Here is a 20,582-nt window from a genome sequence, read left to right as displayed (position 1 = left end):
CTCTTATGAAATAGATGACCAAGAGTATTATGATCGACTAACTGTACGGTGAGTTCCAGCAGGGTTGTACCATCTTTGAATAGATATTAGCTATTAAAGGAGTGTGTTTTCCAGTTTAGTGTCGTCCCGACCAATAAATTTTCTCCTCTAATATTGACAGTATTGCTTTGAAAATTTCATCCTATAGAATGAACCTGGTGGAGAATCGCACAAAGACAATAAAGTGCTGAGGTTTTTCCATCAGTGATCCCAGGATTAATCTGATGTCTAATTCATGAATTCTTATTGAAGTAAACTTGTCAATCATTACAAATAGATTCCAAATACATTTTATGTCATAAGGAATAGGAGTAGAATTAGGCCATTCGGCCCATCAAGTCTACTCTGCCATTCAATCATGGTTGATCTATCTCTCCCTCCTAACCCCATTCTCCTGCCTTCTCCCCATAACCTCTGGCACCTAATCTTGGGGTTATGATGAAGAAAGATGTAAAGAACAAAAAAGGAAGAGAGCTATGTAATGAAACTGTTTGATAAAATCTACATTCTAATATTTTATACATAAACAACATTGTGCTACTTGTTCTCACAATAAGTGTAAGAAGTTGCTGTGAGAAGATTAAAATGACAATAGTCTGAGGAAGGGTCTCGACCTGAAACATCGCCCATTCCTTTTCTCCAGAGATGCTGCCTAACCTGCTGGTAACTCCAATTTCACTCTACTGTAACTGGTACATGTGACAATAAACTGACCTTGAGTTAGTCCAGCAGTTTGTGACTTTCTTAAAATGACAATAATTCAGAACTGATTGTTGGTGGAGAATGTCACAGTGTGTTCAATGTACTCTGCTCAGATGATATGCTTGTTTCATGTGTTTGAGGGACAATCTCACACAGATTTAATAACTATGGAATAATTTTACAAATTTCAAGGCTTACTAGTTAAAATAATTTCACAATTTCCCCAATGTTCAATCGAATGGTTCAAGGTGCATGTAACAACAAAAATAATTTAATAACTAGACTGATTTTTATTTAAAATATTTGGTTAAATGGATTGTGATTCTGAATAATTGAAATTTTCTTTTAAATTACTCATTGTAATAATACAATTAATTCCAGTAGGTCACACTATTAAACCCAAATTACCAAAATGAAAAAATAACCAAGTTAAAATAAGAGGCTGATAACTGTTTAAAAAAAAATGGGAGATTATGTCGTGTAATTAATCCCTTTGCCGTCCTCAAACACTCAACCCACTCTTTATCAAGATATCAGCATTGAACTGTGACAAACTGCACTGTTGAATGCCTTTGTGCATCAGTTCGAGTGGCGAACACTAAATTGAGCTAGATTTGTTCGCAAAGTTCCCACAGAAACCTCTGAAAATGTTATTGCGATGTAGTTGCAACAAATGATGAAAGACATTCCAGAGTGTTGCACCTTGCTATTAGAGATGTCACAACTTTGGAGACTCCATGCAGAGGATCAGAGCTGTGTAGTCGACCTCTGTTCTTGTGCAAAGCAGTGATAGTGCAGAGGCTCTGCCCCGCTCAGTGTGACAATGGCGCAAAGGAAAGGTGCTTGTTGTGTTCACACAAGGGGAGGACAAAGGGAGAGCACACCAATGCCTCTACTTCCAAGCACATCAGCATAGAAGTGTGAAAATGCACACCTCCAGATTCAGGGACAGTTTCTTCTCAGCTGTTATCAGGCAACTGAATCATCCCACCACAACCAGAGAGCAGTCCTGAACTGCTATCCCACCCTCGGACTACCCTTGATTTGACTTTGTTAGCTTTACCTTGCACTAAATGTTATTCCCTTATCATGTATCTATACACTGTAAATGGCTCGATTGTCAAGGTTCGCATGCAACAAAAGCTTTTTACTGTACCTCGGTACACGTAACAATAATTTAAACTGAACTGAGTTTGCTGCACTATCAATCTTTGAATCAATGGTCTTGGTGGGAGCAGATAGCTCCCTAACTTGTCCGAGTGCCCTGACAGAAACTGAGTCCCAGATGTCAGCATTTGGATCTTCATCAGCATCAGCTCCTTAAATTCACTCTGAATGGGAATCTCAAGGGCCCAGACCAGAACACCAGCAACAATCCCAATATCCAAGCTGCATCCGTTGGGAAACATCTTATTCGAGAAACAGTACAGATAACTGAGCACACAAGGCTACTATTTGCCCATTGTTAACAAGCATGATCTGTACCACCACTTGTCAAATTAAAGCTGGAATATTTATATGTAAAAACTAAAAAGCAATGAATTTGCATTGTTAAACTTGCAGGTATTCATAATGTTGGTGCTGTAACAGGAACACTCATGCAATTGTACTGTTTGAGAACATTGGTACAGTTATTTTGGGAATGGGTTGGAAGGTAGAGTGCTCTGAGGAAAGTAAAGATGGTTTAGGAGAATATCTTCTCGATATTTTTTTTAATACACCTAGAAGATTGCTGTGGTGCTGGTTCTTGCTCCTGGCCTTCCTCTGCAGCGTAAGGATCCTCACCATTCTCATGCCCCACCACTTCCTCCAAGGCAACCTCCTCCCACCCCCAGTATATTCAAATTGGATACAGCAAGTGATACCGAATCATGAGTCTTGCTAGAACTGTAATGGTCTTGATGCAGTAAACCAATTGTGCCAGCTTGTCATTCAGAACTTTGCCACACAGGATCTTCATTATACCACCGATTGTTGACCTTGCCTTTCACTTAGAAAGGATTGCAAGACAATTAGTGAGAAGATGGACCTTATGCTCCAGTGGTTGACCTGTACTCAATGGTCCTAAGGACTGAAAACATTTGTCAGAACACAGGCACAGGGATGTATGTGCTCATAGTTCATGAGGAGAAAAGCCAACATCTGTAAATAATTTGGAAATATTAAGGAATTTAAATCAGAAACAAAAACACACAGAAAAATCTGCGACGTATAGGCTGGGACATCCAGACCTGGAAATTACAGTGTTTTAGAAAAGATTTGCATGAAGCAGAACATTGTGCCAATTGAAGAAACAAGCAGACACAAAAGACCTAAAAGAAGACACAACGTGCTGGAGTAGTTCAGTGGGCCAGGCAGCATCTCTGAAGAACATGGATAAGTGATGTTTTGGGTAGGGACCCTTCTTCAGAATTCTTTAGAATTTACTGGTGGATGCTACCTGACTGGCTGAGTTATTCTAGCACTTTGAGTCTTCCACTGAGTAAATTAAATCCTGTCCAGTTAAGAAGTGTAGTTGGTCCCTGATTGGAGATGGTCCATCCGCCTGTGGCACTGTGCTCCTACATGAATCCTGCATTATGAGAAATTGCAATGCCCTTTCTCCTTGGTTATTAGCTGTCCTGGGAAAGATAATCACCCATTGTAATTGAAGAACAGTTCAGGCTAAATTTGCAGAAACGCAAGATGAAATTAACCCAGTAAATTAACAATGCGAAATGAAAACAAAATTTGCTTTTGTTAGACGATCTCAGTGATCTCAATGCATAGTCAAAGAAAATAACTGCAGATGCTGGTACATATCGAAGGTATTTATTCACAAAATGCTGGAGAAGAAGGGTCTCGACCCGAAACATCACCCATTCCTTCTCTCCTGAGATGCTGCCTGACCTGCTGAGTTACTCCAGCATTTTGTGAATAAATACCTTCAATGCATTGTCAATATTGTCACTTTGCAAGCAGTTCATCTAGGGTTTGTTGAATCGCTGAAAGAAATTGCTGGTGTTGCTGAAACATTATTAAAGAAACAAGAGGCCAGAGAAGCGTTGGAAGATGAGGCCATTTATCTCTTTGAGCTATATGGTCCAAAGACATCAACTTCAGATCCCTAAAGGGCTCAACCAGTAATTTAGCTTAATGGAGATGAAGAATCTAGAGAATCATAAACATTGAGTAGAGGAGTAAAGAGGTCCTTCTGCAGTTGTACAGGGCCCTGGTGAGACCACATCTGGAGTATTATATGCAATTTTGGTCTCCTAATTTGAGGAAGGACATCCTTGCTATTGAGGGAGTGCAGCGTAGGTTCACAAGGTTAATCCCCGGGATAGACAATAAACAATAGACAATAGGTGCAGGAGTCGGCCATTCAGCCCTTCGAGCCAACACCACCATTCAACGTGATCATTGGTAATCATTCACAATCAGTACCCCGTTCCTGCCCTCTCCCCATACCCCCTGACTCTGCTAACATTAAGAGCTCTATCTAACTCTCTCTTGAAAGCATCCAGAGAATTGGCCTCCACAGTCTTCTGAGTCTTCACAGATTTACAACTCTCTAAGTGAAAAAGTTTTTCCTCATCTCCGTTCTAAATGGCCTACCCCTTATTCTTAAACTGTGGCCTCTGGTTCTGGACTCGCCCAACATTGGGAACATGTTTCCTGCCTCTAGTGTGTCCAATCCCTTATTAATCTTATATGTTTCAATAAGATCCCTCTCATCCTTCGAAATTCCAGTGTGTACAAGCCCAGTTGCTCCAGTCTTTCAACATACGACAGTCCTGCCATTCCGGGAATTAACCTAGTGAACCTACACTGCACTCCCTCAATAGCAAGAAAGTCCTTTCTCAAATTTGGAGACCAAAAATCCAGGTGTGGTCTCACTAGAGCCCTGTACAACTGCAGAAGGACCGCTTTGCTCCTCTTGTCACGAAGGTCATCATGCCATTAGCTTTCTTCACTGCCTGCTGTACCTGCACGCTTACTTTCACTGACTGATGGATGGCGGGGATCTACAAAAACTACACGCAATGAAGATCCTGTCATATGAGGAAAGATTGGAAAGACTGGGGTTGTATTCACTGGAATTTAGAAGGATGAGGGGGATCTTAGAGAAACGTATAAAATTATAAAAGGACTGGACAAGCTAGATGCAGGAAAAATGTTCCCAATGTTCGGGGAGTCCAGAACCAGGGGCCACAGTCTAAGAATAAAGGGGAGGCCATTTAAAACTGAGATGAGAAAAAACTTTTTCACCCAGAGATTTGTGGAATTCTCTGCCACAGAAGACAGTAGAGGCCAATTCACTGTATGAATTTAAAAGAGAGTTAGATAGAGATCCTGGGGCTAGCGGAATCAAGGGGTATGGGGAGAAGGCAGGCACGGGTTACTGATTGTGGATGATCAGCCATGATCACAATGAATGGCGGGCCGAATGGCCTCCTCCTGCGCCTATTTTCTATGTTTCTATGTTATACAGATGGAAGCAGGACCTTCAGCCCAACTCATCCATGCTGATCATGATGCCCCATCTAAGCTAGTTCCATTTGCCAGCTTTGGCTCATATCTCTCTAAACTTTTTCTATTCTGTTACCTGAGCAAATGCTTTTTAAATGTGATTAATATGTCTGCCTCATCTACTTCTTCTGACAATTTATCCCATCTACCCACTACCCCGTCAGTGAAACATTTGCCCCTCAGGATCCTATTAACTATTTCACCACGCACCTTCAATCTACACCCTCTACATTCTTGATTCCCCTATCGTGGGATAAAGGCTCCGTTCGTTTATCCTATTTAAGCCGCTTATGATTTTTATACATTTTTATAAGATGACCCCTCGCCCTCCTGCACTCCAAGGAATAAAGTCTAATTTGTCCAATCACTCCATATACATTAGGCCCTTGAGTCCTGGCAACATCCTTGTAAATCTTCTCTGCATTCTTTCCAGTTTAATGGCATCATTCCGACCGCGGTGACCAAAACTGAACACCACAGGGAGATCAGCAGGATGTTGATCAGTTGGGCAGGTGGGCTGAGGAATTCGTAACGGAGTTTAATGCAGATGTGCAAGATGTTGCATTTTGGGAAGTCAAATCAGGGCAGAACCTTCAAAGTGAAAGGCGTGGATCTGGGGAGTGTTGCAGAGCACACAGATCTAGGAGTTCAGGTACAATGTTCCTTGAAAGTGGAAGGCTTTTGGCACATTGGCCTTCATCAGTGAAGGTATGGAATAAAGAAGATGGAATGTTATGTTGCAGTTATACAAGACATTGGTGAGGCTACATTTGGAGTATTGTGTTCAGTTTTGGTCACCGTGTTAGAGGAAAGATGTTGTAAATCTGGAAAAGGTACGGAGAAGATTTAGGAGGATGTTGCCAGGACTCAAGGACCTGAGCAACAGGGAGAGGTTGAGTAGGCTAGAACTTTATTCCTTGGAGCACAGAAGAATGAGGGCTGATCTTATCGAGGTGTAAATGATAATGAGGGGAATAGTTTAGTTTAGAAAAGATAAATGCACAGAGTTTTTACCAAATCTCCTCAATCTTCTAAGGAAGTAAAGGCGTTGATGGGCTTTATGATTGCATTAATGTTCTGAGTCCAAATTAGATCTTCAGAGATATGCAAGCTCAGAAACATGAAGTTGTTGACTCTATCCACCACCGACCTGTTGATGAAGACAGGTTAACGGATCCTTGACCTTCCTCTTCCAAAGTTATTAATCATTTCCTTGGTTTTACTGACATTGAGAGAAAGGTTGTTGTTCTGGCACCATTCAGTCAGACGATCGATCTCCCTCCTTTACTTTGACTCATCATGATCCATAATTTGAATTTAATGAGAGAACCATGTCCGGCTACACAGCCATGGGTATAGAGTGTAGAGAGAATATGGATGATAAACTAGAATGCACCCAGCATCGATCCCTGAGGCACACCAATAGTCACAAGTCCCCAGTCACATAAACAACCTTCCACCACCATCCTCTGCTTCCTACTATGAAGCCAATTTGGTATCCAGTTAGCCAGCTCTCTCTAGGTCCCATGCAATCTAACCTTCCAGAGCAGTCTTCCATATGTAAACTTATCAAAGACCTTGCTGAAATAAGACCTTAGGAATACTGCTTGTGAAAACCACTTTGTAACTTTTCTCATTATGACCCACCGGGGAAGCTTAAAATTAACATTACGTGCTTGCTCCGACACCAGTTTAAAAAGGATCCTGACTCAAGCACAAGCTTTATTAACATGTATGAATCACACTTATATTTGTTTTACATGGTCACCATGTTTGCCTCTGAGTCTCTAAACGATCGTAGCAACAGTTACACTTCTGATGTTGAATCAGACTTTGAGGCATGTGCAAGGTGCTAAAAACAATCATTTTTAGCCCTGAATGACCTTTGTCATAGTTTTCTAAGTGCGTTATTCAGTCTGATTAACAAAATATCATCCAGCCCTTCTCTCCGGAGATGCTGTCTGTCCCGCTGAGTTACTCCAGCGTTTTGAGTCCATCCACATTATTTCCAAGATACTTTACAGTTTTTTACTCTTTTCCTCATGAGCCATAGCATAAGTTGCCAAGGGTAGATTGTCTAAAGTGTCCTGTGGGGAAAGCTGCTGTTGCAGGAGTTAATTCCCCCAATAATGTGTGTAAAATCATGAGAGGAATAGATCGGGTAGATGCACAAAATCTCTTGCCCAGAGTAGGGGAATCAAGGACCAGAGGACATAGATTCATGGTGAAGGGGAAAAGATTTAATAGGAATCTGAGGGGTAACATTTTCACACAAAGGGTGGTGGGTGTATGGAACAAACTGCCAGAAGAGGTAGTTGTAGCTGGGACTATCCCAACATTTAAAAAACAGTTAGACAGGTACATGGATAGGACAGGTTTGGAGGGATATGGACCAAATGCAGGCAGGTGAGACTAGTGTAGTTTGGATATATTGGCCGGTGTGGGCAAGTTGGGCCGGCCGGCCGGCCTGTTTCCACACTGTATCACTCCACAACTCTATGACATGGAATTCAATTAATGGATGTCGTACTTTATTGTGCCTTGGTCAGTCTTGTATCACAAAAAGGTTGCTTAAGCAATGGAAGCTGCAGAAAATACAGAATTAAAATAAATACTGGAGTAAGTTGTCCTGAAAGAAAATGATGAGCATTTGAATAATTAAATCAAAGCTGCAATTCAAATAAAAGCATGAAAGGGAGAGAAAAGGGTGCAGATTTGCACCTGAGAAGGGCTAATTTTAATTGAAAGTAAAACAGAAAGTATTGGAGCAGCTCATCGGGTCAGGCATCATCTGTGGAGAGCATGGCTCCTTCTTCACCTGATGTGTTCTTCACCTATCAATTCCTTTGACCGATGCTGCCTGACCCGCCTGCCTTACTCCAGCACTTTGTGTTTTGCTCGAAATTCCAGCATCTGTGGTTCCTTGCGCCTGTAAATTTTATTGAAAGGTTGAAGAACAATTGGAATGCATTTTTTGTTATGTCGATTCAGAGCAAATCCTTGGAATTATTTAAGAATTCAGGGGTCAGGGGGTATGGGGAGAAGGCAGGAACGGGGTACTGATTGAGAATGATCAGCCATGATCACATTCAATGGCTGTGCTGGCTCGGAGGGCCGAATGGCCTCCTCCTGCACCTATTGTCTATTGTCTATTGTCTATTGTCTAAGAACTAGTAGGAACACCAGCTGTCATTATGAGTAGGAATGTAAAAAATCAGGCTGCAGCTTCCTTCATCCATTCTTACCCTGTGATATACAACTGTAGAATTGTTAAACGAATGGGTGAGAACACTTGAACATGCTCAAAAGCGTTGAAGTTAATCCACAGGTAATTAAATACACACATAAATGGATTTATATCAGACTATGTTCAGGTTCATTTCTTTGGATCTTACAATCATCATCATGTATTCCTATACCTTTCATTTTAGCAGGTTGCATTTCTGTAACTCACTTTCAATATCAAGACTAAACAATAAAGCCTTCATCCTAACAATTATCGATGTCTTACATGGATTATTTTTTCATATGTCGTGGATAAGATACCAATTTAGTTTTAAAATCCTTGTGAATTATGGTGGAAAACAAAAATAACATTTCTGTGACCGCTCCGGATTTGGAAGAATGAAAGATGTTGCAGTGACAGGTTCGGATATTGAATGGGGAAACATGTTTTTTTCTGCTCTCAAAAAATGTATTCATCACCTTTGCTTTCATGCAGTAGAATTCTATAATTTGAGATTATCCGTGCAATAAAGTTTGCAGTTTTCTTTTAATAAAAACATTTCATGTTAATTTTGTTACATTTATGTTTCTTTATTGCACACAAGGATGCTAGGCTCTCAGAACAATCACATGCCCGCACTATTTCCTGTAACTTATTCTCTCTCATATGCCCTTTAACACCCTCAATCCTCCACCAGACAGTGGGTCAATTTATAGCAGGCAATTAACCAAGTGCCAACATGTCCTTGGGATGTGAGGGGAGACTGGAGGGGACAAAAAGAAAACCCACACTATTGCATGGAGAATGTGCAAACTCCATAGAGATGCCAAAATCAAACCTGGATTGCTGGAACTGTGTGGCAGCAGCAATACCTGCAAAGCCATTATCCCTAACACCTGTCCCTATACCTTCTCCCTTGACTCCGTCCAACAACACTTGTCCTTATACATCCTCGTTCGACTCCGTCCAAGACAACACCAGTCCCTACACCTCCTCCTTTGACTCTGACCAAGGACCCCGACTGTCCTTTCAGGTGAGATAAAGGTTCACTTGCACCTCCTCCAACCTCATCTACTGTATCTGCTGATCCAGGAATGGACTCCTAAATATTGGGGAGACCAAGCGCAGGCTCCACGATCGTTTCGCTGAACACCTCCGCTCAGTCCGCCTAGACCTGTGATGGTGATTATTCCCGCCCGGACCTATCACTACTGTAGTACATCAGGACATGTCTGAGACAAGATGCAGGTAAAGATTTGGCATGACTTCAGGTTCATGGAAACATCTATGTCTGCAGATGTCTCTTATATCTCATACCATTCCGACTTGAAAATATGTCACCATCCCTTCATTGTTGGCAAGTCTATGCCCTGGAATTCCTTCTCCCACACTTAGTTAGTTCTTTTACTGACTTTTTGCCTTTCACCTTCCTGGGAAAACATAAGAGAAAGAAGAGGAAGGTGAAAGGCAACAAAAGACACAAAGTGCTCTCAGAATCGTAAAGCGATTCATCGGGTCACAGAATTGGACCATGTAGATAGAAAACAGGAAGTAGAGTTGCTGGATGTAATTTCTGGCCTTTGGGATTGAGGGGTTGACACGTTGGTCTCAGGAATCAGTAGCTTTGGATTTGCTAGTTCAAAAGCATCAGGGGATTGGTGAGACAGGCAGTCAGGGTGTTGGTCCTGAACGTTCACAGTGAAAAACAGAGAGCAATTTCAGAGAAGCAAAGGATTTATATCCCAGGAGTCACATGTTACTGCAAAGAATTACTGTAGTAGTAACACATCTGGGACAGCTAGGTTTAATTTATCTTCCAACATTCCAAACTTGAATGCCCAGGAATGAACAAGATTACAAAAAGCAACTATTGCCACGTATAAGAAGCATTTAGACAGGTACATGGATAGGATAGGTTTAGAGAGATATTGGCCAAATGCAGGCAGCTGGGACTAGTACAGATGGGGCATGTTGGTCGGCGTGAGAAAGTTGGGCGAAGGGCCTGTTTCCACGCTGTATGACTATTACTCTATTACAGAAAGAAGAGTTTGAAGTCTGAATTCTCCAGGCTGAAGAAGGGTCCTGACCTGAAGCATCGCCGATCCATATTTTCCATAGATGTTGCCTGACCCGTTGAGTTACTCCAGCACTTTGTGTCTGTTTTTTATTTCAAATGGATTGTTGTTTGGTGAGTTACATTGACATGGAAGTGACTGATGTAGAAATGCAGACTTACAATGCTGAATCACTCTGGGAAGGCTTCAGTGAATATTCAGTGACACTGAATGATTTAGAAATGGAGGCTATTATGTTTCACTCCTGAAAGTATCAATTTTCCATCATGCAAAGTTTGTTTTAAATTTGAATGATCAAATTTCTGAGCCACTGAACCTCGTGTTCAAATCTTTGACCTGCATTCTTGTTGCAGAAAGCTCTTGTTTGGTGCACTAACGTTTAATTTTACCTTCATCACTTAGAAAATATATATTAATTGATCTGTGAAATCTCAAGGCATTTGCGAATGAGCCTTTGTGCCTTTAATGATTAAATACCACTTTGAATTAATGCAGAATGATATTGTACATGGAAAATTCTTCATTGGCAATGATTTTAGTTTAAATATTAAATTTATTTTCACTTCCAATACCTTAATTGACACATCTGTCCAAGAATTCCAAGGCATATGTAGAGTGTTCTATTTAACGGGAACATCTCTTCTTTTTTTATACGTTATTACTATCTTACTATTTTCTAGAGAAATTCTTGTCGTAACTCTGTTATTTGATTTGTTGCTTTTAATGTTGATGCTATAATTTATTTGGTATCAGGTCTTCTAGTTATTCAGTTCTCAAAGTCATTGTCAGATGAAATTATGTGTAAATATCAAAGGTTAGCTGAAACAAAGGAGGGCAGAATACTAACAAGCAGACCATCTGGTCATCAACATATGGTGGATGCTGAATATCTAAATTATCAAAAGGAAATGCTGAAAATATTCGTCAGGGCAAACTGCCTCCGTGGCAAGAGAAAAAATAATTAACATTTCAGGTCAATTATCTTTCTTGACATGTTACTTCCTGGGAGAGTTTCATATCTCTTTTTGCCATTATCCAGGCTGGATAATCCAGCATAAATTGATTAGCGGTTAAACTATCATGATGTGTAGGAAGGAACTGGTTTATGATGAAGATAGGCACAAAATGCTGGAGTTACTCAGCAGGTCAGGCATCATCTCTGGGGAAAATGAATAGGTGATGTTTTGGGTTGATTGATGATGTCTATTTTGCCAAGGTTTGGGGATATGATCAGAAAATAACTGGTCTGGAAATATTCTGACTTGACTGATATTAAGTTAGAGTTTTTAGTTATGGTGAGGTGGTAAAAGATTTGCTGGCATTCGGGCAACTTGTCTACCTGTAAACATTTGTAGTTTTAGTGATCAACTCTGTAGCTCCAGGATCGGTTTACTGAATCCACTCAGAAATGATCCATCTACAAACCATGGTTAAGATTATTCTCAAGTAGATGGATTGCCAGCAGCAAGTGATCTTGTCAAAGAAATCATGGGACAGAAGTTGATTCAAACCTATGAAGATCAAATCCAATTTGCTTGGGACTTTTCAAAAGCAGGTTGAATTAATTTGTTGTAAAAACTTTGTAGTTGTGATACAATTGGTGCGTGAGGAAACAAACTTGCAATAGAAGAAATGCTGTACTGGATTATGAGGAATCTTTCAAATGAGTTTATGGAGAGTTCTAAACAACCTCTTTCTGAGGATTCAAATGGTGATGTCACCATAACAACTTGGCTTACTTGATGGTTTTCATTCTTCAGAGAAGCCATTCTACAATAACTGGTCATGAGGAGCAAAAAAACATGCTTCATTGACTGGGTTCTGAACCTTTGTGTGAGCTGTTAAGCATGATAGAAATGGTGTTCTGAGCTTCGCGTCATTTATACCAATTAAGTGGTCAGTCAGATTTATCAGAAGTGTTCATTTATCATTAAATTAATTTACTGTAATTGCACATGCTGCTTTGATGGCTAGTTGCAAACAAGATTTAACCTTTTTTTTTAAGTAAGAACAATTATATTCTCCATATAAATTTTAAACCAGACCACCAGTAAAACAAACAATCGGTCAAATTTTAAAGCTGCTTGCAGAATCCTCTGTGTACACAAGGCTTGGATAGAGTGGGTGTAGAGAGGACGTTTCCACTCGTGAGAGAGTCTAGGACTAGAGGTCATAGCCTCAGAATTAAAGGATGTTCTTTTAAGAAGGAGATGAGGAGAAACTTCTGTAGTCAGAGACAGGTGAATCTATGGAATTCTTTGCCACATGGCTGTGGAGGCCAATTCAGTGGATATTTTTAAGGCAGAGATAAATAGATTCTTAATTAGTACAGGTGTCAGAGTTTATGGGGAGAAGGCAGGAGATTGGGATTCGGAGGGAGAGATAGATTAGCCATGGTTGAATGGCGGAGTAGACTTGATAGGCCTAATGGCCTAATTCTACACCTATCACATCACCTTATGACATAACCTTATCCACTGTGTTGGCTGATAAAACAATAGTGACCATACTTCAAAGATAAACCATTGGAAATAATGTATTTTGGGTTTAAATGTGTAATTGGGGAAGTTGCAGAATAAATGAGTCCTTTATTTCCAGCCATGTAGATCCAAATAGGCTAATACAATTTCATGTATAAACATTTCTTGTAAAATTTGAGGCTTATTGACCACAGCAATAAATAATCCACTAATGTGTTGGCCCACAATTTTGGGGGAATGGGGGAGGGTGGGGAGGGGGTAGGGGAAGGAGGAGAGGGGGGGAGAGGGGGTAGAGGGGGGTGAGGAGGAGAGGGGAGAGGGGAGGGGGAAGAGGGGAGGAGAGGGTGCTGCACCAATGCAGGAGAAGTTTGGGCCCAATGGGTCCACTTGGTCTAGTATGTACTAAAGATTCTGGAAATGCTAAGAAAGCCAGGCAGCATCTGTGAAGAGGAATGCAGAATTAACATTGTGTGTAGGAAAGAACTGCAGATGTTGGTTTAAATCGAAGGTAGACACAAAATGCTGGAGTAACTCAGCAAGACAGGCAGCATCTCTGGAGAGATGGAATGGGTGATGTTTCGGGTCGAGACCCTTCTTCAGACTCAAAGAGGACCCTTCTTAAGTTAGAAGCAGATTTAACATTGCCCGTCCACAGCCTTTCATCAAAATAATTCTTAATTTCTCCCTTTGCAGATGCTATCTAACCTTTGGAGTGGTGGAGGACCACAAATATGATTTTTTTAGTTTAATCCCTTGCCAAATGTTTCTGCATAATGTGAGCATAAATGACAGTGAGCACCTTCAGACACAAAGTTGCTGCAACAATCACAATGGCTCACATTGATCAACTGGGTACTGATCTCAAAAGAAGCAGCTGTCTTAATGATAATTTCAACAAAAGATGATTTAGATGCATTTTTGTCACAATTCACATCTTTTTAATTGGTCGATATCAAATAATACTATTTTGTATTGCAGTGTTGGCGTAGCCAAAAATGCTCTTTTACTCAATCTGATGCTATTTTTGATATTTCTAATTCTCTGTCAGGGCACATACAAATTGAAAACCATTCCTAATATTGACATGAGTAATGCGTAATGATTTCTATGGAAAAGCTGCATTAACACCAACAGGTTAAAAAAATGGCATAAAACTAGAGCAGTTGGAGCTATAAATATTGAAATTACTATTCTCAAAATATTATTTTAGTCATTGAGTGATACAGCACAGAAACAGGCTCCTGCCCAGCTTGCCCTACTGACCAAGCTGCCTAAGTGAGCTATTCCCATTTGCCTGCATTTGCCCCATATCCCTCTAACACCTTACTCTCCAAACGCCTTTTAAATTGTACCCACTTCTATCACTTCCTCTGGCAGCTCATTCCTATTCACCCTCCAGTTCTGGGGAAATAAGATTGGGGAAATCAGAGAATGGTGTTTCTCTTGTCAGTTCAGTGAACTTGGATGTTGTCAAACTCTAACTTTGAAAATGCCAAATTGGAGCTGTCTGCATCCACAATTAAGGTCGGTATCTCAAATACAATACGGACAAAAAAGATTCCAGAAGCTGCAGACACTGCCAGCCATAGGAAGCCTGTTGCCCTGCACACAGTGTTTATTAAGTGACATTTGGATGAACACTAACAGCAATGCTGCATGCAATAAGAGAAAACAAAAATATCTGAGGGTAATCTATCTGGAGACAACATGAAATGAAAAAAGCAGAGATGTAATGTCATTGTCATCCTTAGAATATGTTCCCCTTCCTGACACCGATTTCTTTGTACACATCAACCGTCAGCCTTTCTTAACATTTCAAAACATTGCTAGCAAAAAAGACGGCACTGAGCTGCTTGATAAGAATAGTAATATTCTGGAATAAAATGCGTACAATCCTCAGCTTCAGGAATTTTTATTTGTATACATTTATGAGAACTGTATAAGGCATTAATAAACCCAGTCAGCAGGTTTGAAGCCATAAATTTGAAACTTGGGTTATATTGGCTCAGTCAACACTTGCATTACCCCTCATCTAAACTCACGTGGCTGGATCTTGCTGTCTCTCCATATTCCAAAGTCTAGAGGCATTGCCTTTAGTAGAAGCTTCCCCCTAAAACATTCCTGATAACTATTGACATTACTCAAGGCTGAGGGGGCCCCTCAGTATGCTCTCCAGAGTCTGAAGAAAGGTCCCTACCCGAAACATCCTCTTCGATCCCTTCCATTAAGTTACTGCAGCACTTTGTGCTTTACTTAATGTTTCAGCATCTGCAGTTTCTTGTCTCAAGTGGTCATCCTCAGCTAGAAAGCTGTAGTTGATCGTAATGACAGTTAGCTGTGTCTACCATTCAGAAATCTTTTAAAAACTATTAAAATTAAAGAATTTTATACAAATAACATGAAAAAAGTGGTTAGTTAGTAATGCAACAAACACAAGTAATTAAACAAGCCAACTTAAAATAAAATAACTGAATTACCCTTTTCCTCCTAAATATTTGTTCCACAATCCTCATTGAACTTGAAGGGAGATGAAGGGAGGGGGTTGGGGATGTACATGAGGAGAGGGAATCTCATTGAAACAAATTATGGAAAAACCTAGATAAACCTCGTTCCATACACCCACCACACTTCGTGTGAAAAGGTTGCACTGCCGGTTCCTATTAAGTCTTTCACCTTAAACCTATGGCCTCTGGTTCTCGATTCCCCTACTCTGCGCATCTACCCAATCTATTTATCTCATGATTTTACACACCTTTATAAGATCACCCCTCATCCCACCCTCAAGCCCGTTGTTTTGAACAGCACTCCGCAATTTTTGGCAAACATTTCATTGATTTCTGATAACCATTATTACCTCTGATACACTTGCCAATTACAAAATGAACCATGGAAATCATTTAAGCACCTCCATAAGGATTTGGCCAGCTTCTTTTTCTCAATAAATTGTTGGGATCCAGACTACCCAAGATGAGTGCCCTGTTTATTCAGATGTCTTGAGTTAACAAGGATGGCTCAGCAGTTACCAGGAGGTTGGTGCAAGTAGAATAGAATAAATAGACATAAACATTTAATAATGTCTCATAAAAGATTTTGTAGAAAAGAATCAGTCCGTATTCAGACAAAGACAGAAATAGAAGCTGCATGCACAAAAATTTGTTAATGTACTCATAATTTTACCATGAATGTATATTGATAAATTATACTCGAGAATTTAGGAAACTGTCCCTAAATTACTGTTAATGCAAAATGAAGAGGCAGGAGAAATAACTGGAAATACCTAAAAAATTCAGGATGGCAAAGAATTATTTGCTAAATTAAAAAACAGTTAATGTTTTCGTTTTTGCATTTTCATTGTTATTTTGTTTCCAGAGGTTTCAACAGCTGTTGTGCAATATCCATCATGGTTTAGTGTGTTATTGTTCATTTCCTTTGCTACTTTTGTGGTGGCTATCAGAAGATAGCATTCTTTATCCAATTTAGTTAGTTGCATTGAGATGCATTAATTGTTCTGAAGAAAGGCATTGTGCTGAAAGTTCAATTTTTTTTCTCTCCATGAATACGCTTGTCTTCTTGGTTATTTCCAGATATTATCTTTTAAAATTTCAAGTAAGAGCCTGTTTGGGAAATGCAAAGTCTTTCTACTCTTCTATATTATATTAGAATTGAATTTCATAACTGGAAGTTCTGGTTTTAAAGCTTGTCAGTGAAAAATACCTATTTATCCTAACTTATTTTCCAAATGATCACTGGTCTTTCAAATAGCTGCGCATGAAGTGAAAATTGAAACAATTGGCATTTGATCGAAGAAAGATGACTACAAATATCCAAGGCATTAACTTACCTGAGCTCTTGTGAAGACTCAGCTCTGACATGAGGCGTTTCCACTGATTGTTCAAATACTACACCTTCTGAACCTGTGGAAGAAATACAAGGGAAGCATTAATACGTCCAATGCAACATACACTCTGGGTAAAAATTAATTTCAGCTAGAAACAATCATCTGCATTCTCATTTAATATCAGTATATCTGAACATCACTTAAATTATTAAGATACATCCTCTCATTTTTTGTGGGCATTTCTGGGAAGGCCAGCACGTATTGACCATGGCCAATTGCCCTAGAAAGGCTGGTGATTAAGACATGACTGAATGGCTTGGCTAGGTCATTTTAGGTAGTTACAGTTTAGCCACATTGTTGCAGGTCTGGAGTCACACATAGACCAGATCAGAAAACGATAGCAAGTTTCCTGCCCTATAAGATCATCAATAAACCAGATGAGTTATTACAACAATCCAGTATTTTGCAGTCATCATTACAAATTTAAAAAATGCAGATTGTTTAATTAATTTAATTGAAATTTCACAGCAGCTGTAATGATGTAAGACTTCACCTCTCCATGATTGCCTGGTCCTCCAGATCACTAGGCCGGAAACCCAACCATGACAACACCACCAGACGCCATTGCTGTTGAGGGAGTGCACTGTAGGTTCACCTGGTTAATTCCTGGGATGGCAGGACTGACATATGACGAAAGAATGGATCGACTGGGCGTATATTCACTGGAATTTAGAAGGATGAGAGGGGATCTTATAGAAACATATAAAATTCTTAAGGGATTGGACAGGCTAGATGTTCCCCATGTTGGGGGAGTCCAGAACCAGGGGTCACAGTTTAAGAATAAGGGGTAGGCCATTTGGGACAGAGATGAGGAAAAACGTTTTCACCCAGAGAGTTGTGAATCTGTGGAATTCTCTGCCACAGAAGGCAATGGAGACCAATTCACTGGATGTTTTCAAGAGAGAGTTAGATACAGCTCTTGGGGCTAACAGAATCAAGATATATGGGGAGAAAGCAGGAACAGGGTACTGATGTTGGATGATCAGTCATGATCTTATTGAATGGCGGTGCTGGCTTGAAGGGCCGAATGGCCTACTCCTGCACCTATTTTCTGTTTCTAATGTTTTCATGCCTAAAACTGTTCAGTTGGGTTAAACTGGCTAGTTTTAAAAATATAAGAAGATGGATGTTGCCAGTTGGCTTCTGACCAAAGATGATGTCATATATTAGCTCTACATCCATGAAAGGTAATCAATTTTTCAAAAGTGATGGAAGTTTACAGAGCTTGCAATTTAATTATGTTTTTCCCAGTGAAAGTATGTCGTTATTTTCAGTCCTCTTTAACAGACTAAATGAAGGAAAACAAGCTAGGGAGCCACAGGTAAACAATCTTGAAGAGGTTGGGTGACATGGGTGACAACAGGGGTAGAGTTTAACCATTAGATAATTGACTGGCAGAATATTAGGCAGTAACCTGATGGTGTATATTCACAAAATGCTGGAGTAACTCAGCAGGTCAGGCAGCATCTCGGGAGAGAAGGAATGGGTAACGTTTTGGGTCGAGACCCTTCTTCAGTCTGAAGAAGGACAATATGGCACTGATTTTAAATAGTCAAAATCAACCATCATGAATGTGTTCAATCTTCTAAAATGATGAAGCAGTCTCTTACTTCTCATATCATATGGCATTTGGCAATTTACAGGGGCCTTACTGGTTGGTACCCAAAGTCAGCATGCTTTGTTTAATATGGAAGAGTGCCCTGTGGCATGCAAAAGGTTAAGAAGCCCAACCCCAATTTAACTCCTGTAACTTTCTGAGGCATTTCACATAATCCATTACTTCAGATTTACTGAGCATTTGTTTAATTAACATGATATAGTTATACCAACATGACCAGTTAAACCAAAGTTCAAAAGAGGTATAGAGTCAAATGTAGGAATCATCAATACAATCAAATTATTTAATATATAAATGTAATGCAGATACTGGTTTATACCAAAAATAGACACAAAATGCTGATGTAACAGAATGGGTCAGGCAGCATATGCAGGAATGCTGCCTGACCAGCTGTTACACCAGCATTTTGTGGCTATCTCACACAAATGACTTGTTTGGTTCAGACTCATATAGATTTTGGTTTGTAACCAACCTATTTTCAAAACGCCATTGAAAATAGGTTGGTTACAAACCAAAATCTATAATGTGATAGTAACACTATCTTTGTACGGAAATGATCAATGCCAAGCTCACAAATGCAAATGCTAATGTTTCCTTAATTACAATTTTATCAATACCAATTATTGCAACATTTAAATTTCAGAGGAAAGTATCAATTTAAATGCCCAGAGTAATGGGGGCCTGCAACGCCTTGCCAGAGTTGGTGGTGGGGGCAGATATGATAGTGGCATTTAAGAGACCTGTAATGTATTCATGCATATTCATGTGCCATGTTAATGAGTGGGTGTTCCTTATTAGCCGAGAACGCTGAGTGTACTTTATCTTTATGCCGTGCTGAACATAACAAAATTGGCGACGAGGACGGGATTGTGGAGGAGAAAGTTTGTTTTGCATAGCTAGCATAGCTTTTGTACTGCTAAGTTTTAGGTGCTTTGCTACACCAGAACAGGCAGGAAATCTGAGCTTGTGCAACAAAAAAAAAAAATCCTCGTTCCTTTGTTAAAAAAAAAAGAGAGGGACAAAATGGCAGCGTCCACGGGCTACATCGGAAGCCTGGGCATCTTTGACAAAAGTAGAGAGCCGTTCAGCTCCTATATGGAGAGAGCAAACATGTTCTTCATGGCAAACAACATCACTGAGACTAGTGGTGAAGGAAAGGTAGTGGCTGCAACAAACAAGGCCGTTCGTGAACGCTTGAAAGCGATTCTGCTCACGGAGATCGGACCTGAAGTGTACGGCACACTCGTGAATATCCTTGCGCCCATAAAGGCAAAAGATGTGCCTTTCAGTGACATTATAAAGAAGTTGGAGGAGCACTTCAACCCAAAGCCTCTGGAAATTGCAGAAAGCTACAAATTCGGCACGAGAAACCAAAAGCAAAACGAGACAATCAGTGTGTACATTGTTGCCTTGAAAAACTTAACGTTGCACTGTAACTTTGGAACCTTTCTCGAACGCGTATTACGCGACAGATTTGTTTGTGGTCTAGTGGACGAACAAATTCAGTCCAGACTCATGAGCACTCCTGATCTTACATTTGAGATAGCATGCAAGATTGCTACTACAATGGAGATGGCATCAAAGAATGCTCGCGAGTTTCGTTCACCACATACTGCAGTGGCCGTGTATACACACAAAGCAGCGCCTATGGCCAAACCAAAAGGGGCCAAACTGAAACCAAAATATGGCGGGGAGCCGAGTGCAGCCAGTTGTTATCGTTGCAACGGTAATCACCCATCCCAATCCTGTCAGTTCAAAACAGCTAAGTGCTATAACTGCCAGAAGAAAGGCCATATCGCCTCAGCATGTCGGGCCAAGCTTAAAGTGGGAAACATACGACAACACCAGAAAAGAGTTCACAACTTAGAGATGAACCCGGATGACAATGAACTTGGGTTGTACATCATTCATGCAACTGATGTCAATAAGCCTACAACCAGCCAAGACAAGGACTTTCGAATTAAACTATTGGTTAATGAACAGTTAATTAATATGTGTATTGACACGGCAGCAGACTGTTCGGTCATGAGCA

General features: G+C 40.2%; 1 protein-coding gene across 3 annotated transcripts in view; it reads right to left on the bottom strand.

Annotated features, from left to right (window-relative positions):
- sgcz (sarcoglycan zeta) overlaps window positions 1-20,582 on the bottom strand; it is a 728,908-nt gene that overhangs the window by 37,560 nt on the left and 670,766 nt on the right. For all 3 annotated transcript variants that reach the window (XM_078398116.1, XM_078398107.1, XM_078398126.1), the window contains one exon: window positions 16,876-16,948. In XM_078398116.1, the coding sequence (XP_078254242.1) occupies window positions 16,876-16,948 (73 nt within the window). The remainder of the gene's footprint in view (window positions 1-16,875; window positions 16,949-20,582) is intronic.

Source organism: Rhinoraja longicauda, chromosome 1, assembly GCF_053455715.1.
Source record: "Rhinoraja longicauda isolate Sanriku21f chromosome 1, sRhiLon1.1, whole genome shotgun sequence".
Taxonomy (NCBI): Eukaryota; Metazoa; Chordata; class Chondrichthyes; order Rajiformes; family Arhynchobatidae; genus Rhinoraja; species Rhinoraja longicauda.
Note: the sequence above shows the minus strand (reverse complement) of the source record. Positions and strands in the feature narration are given on the sequence as shown.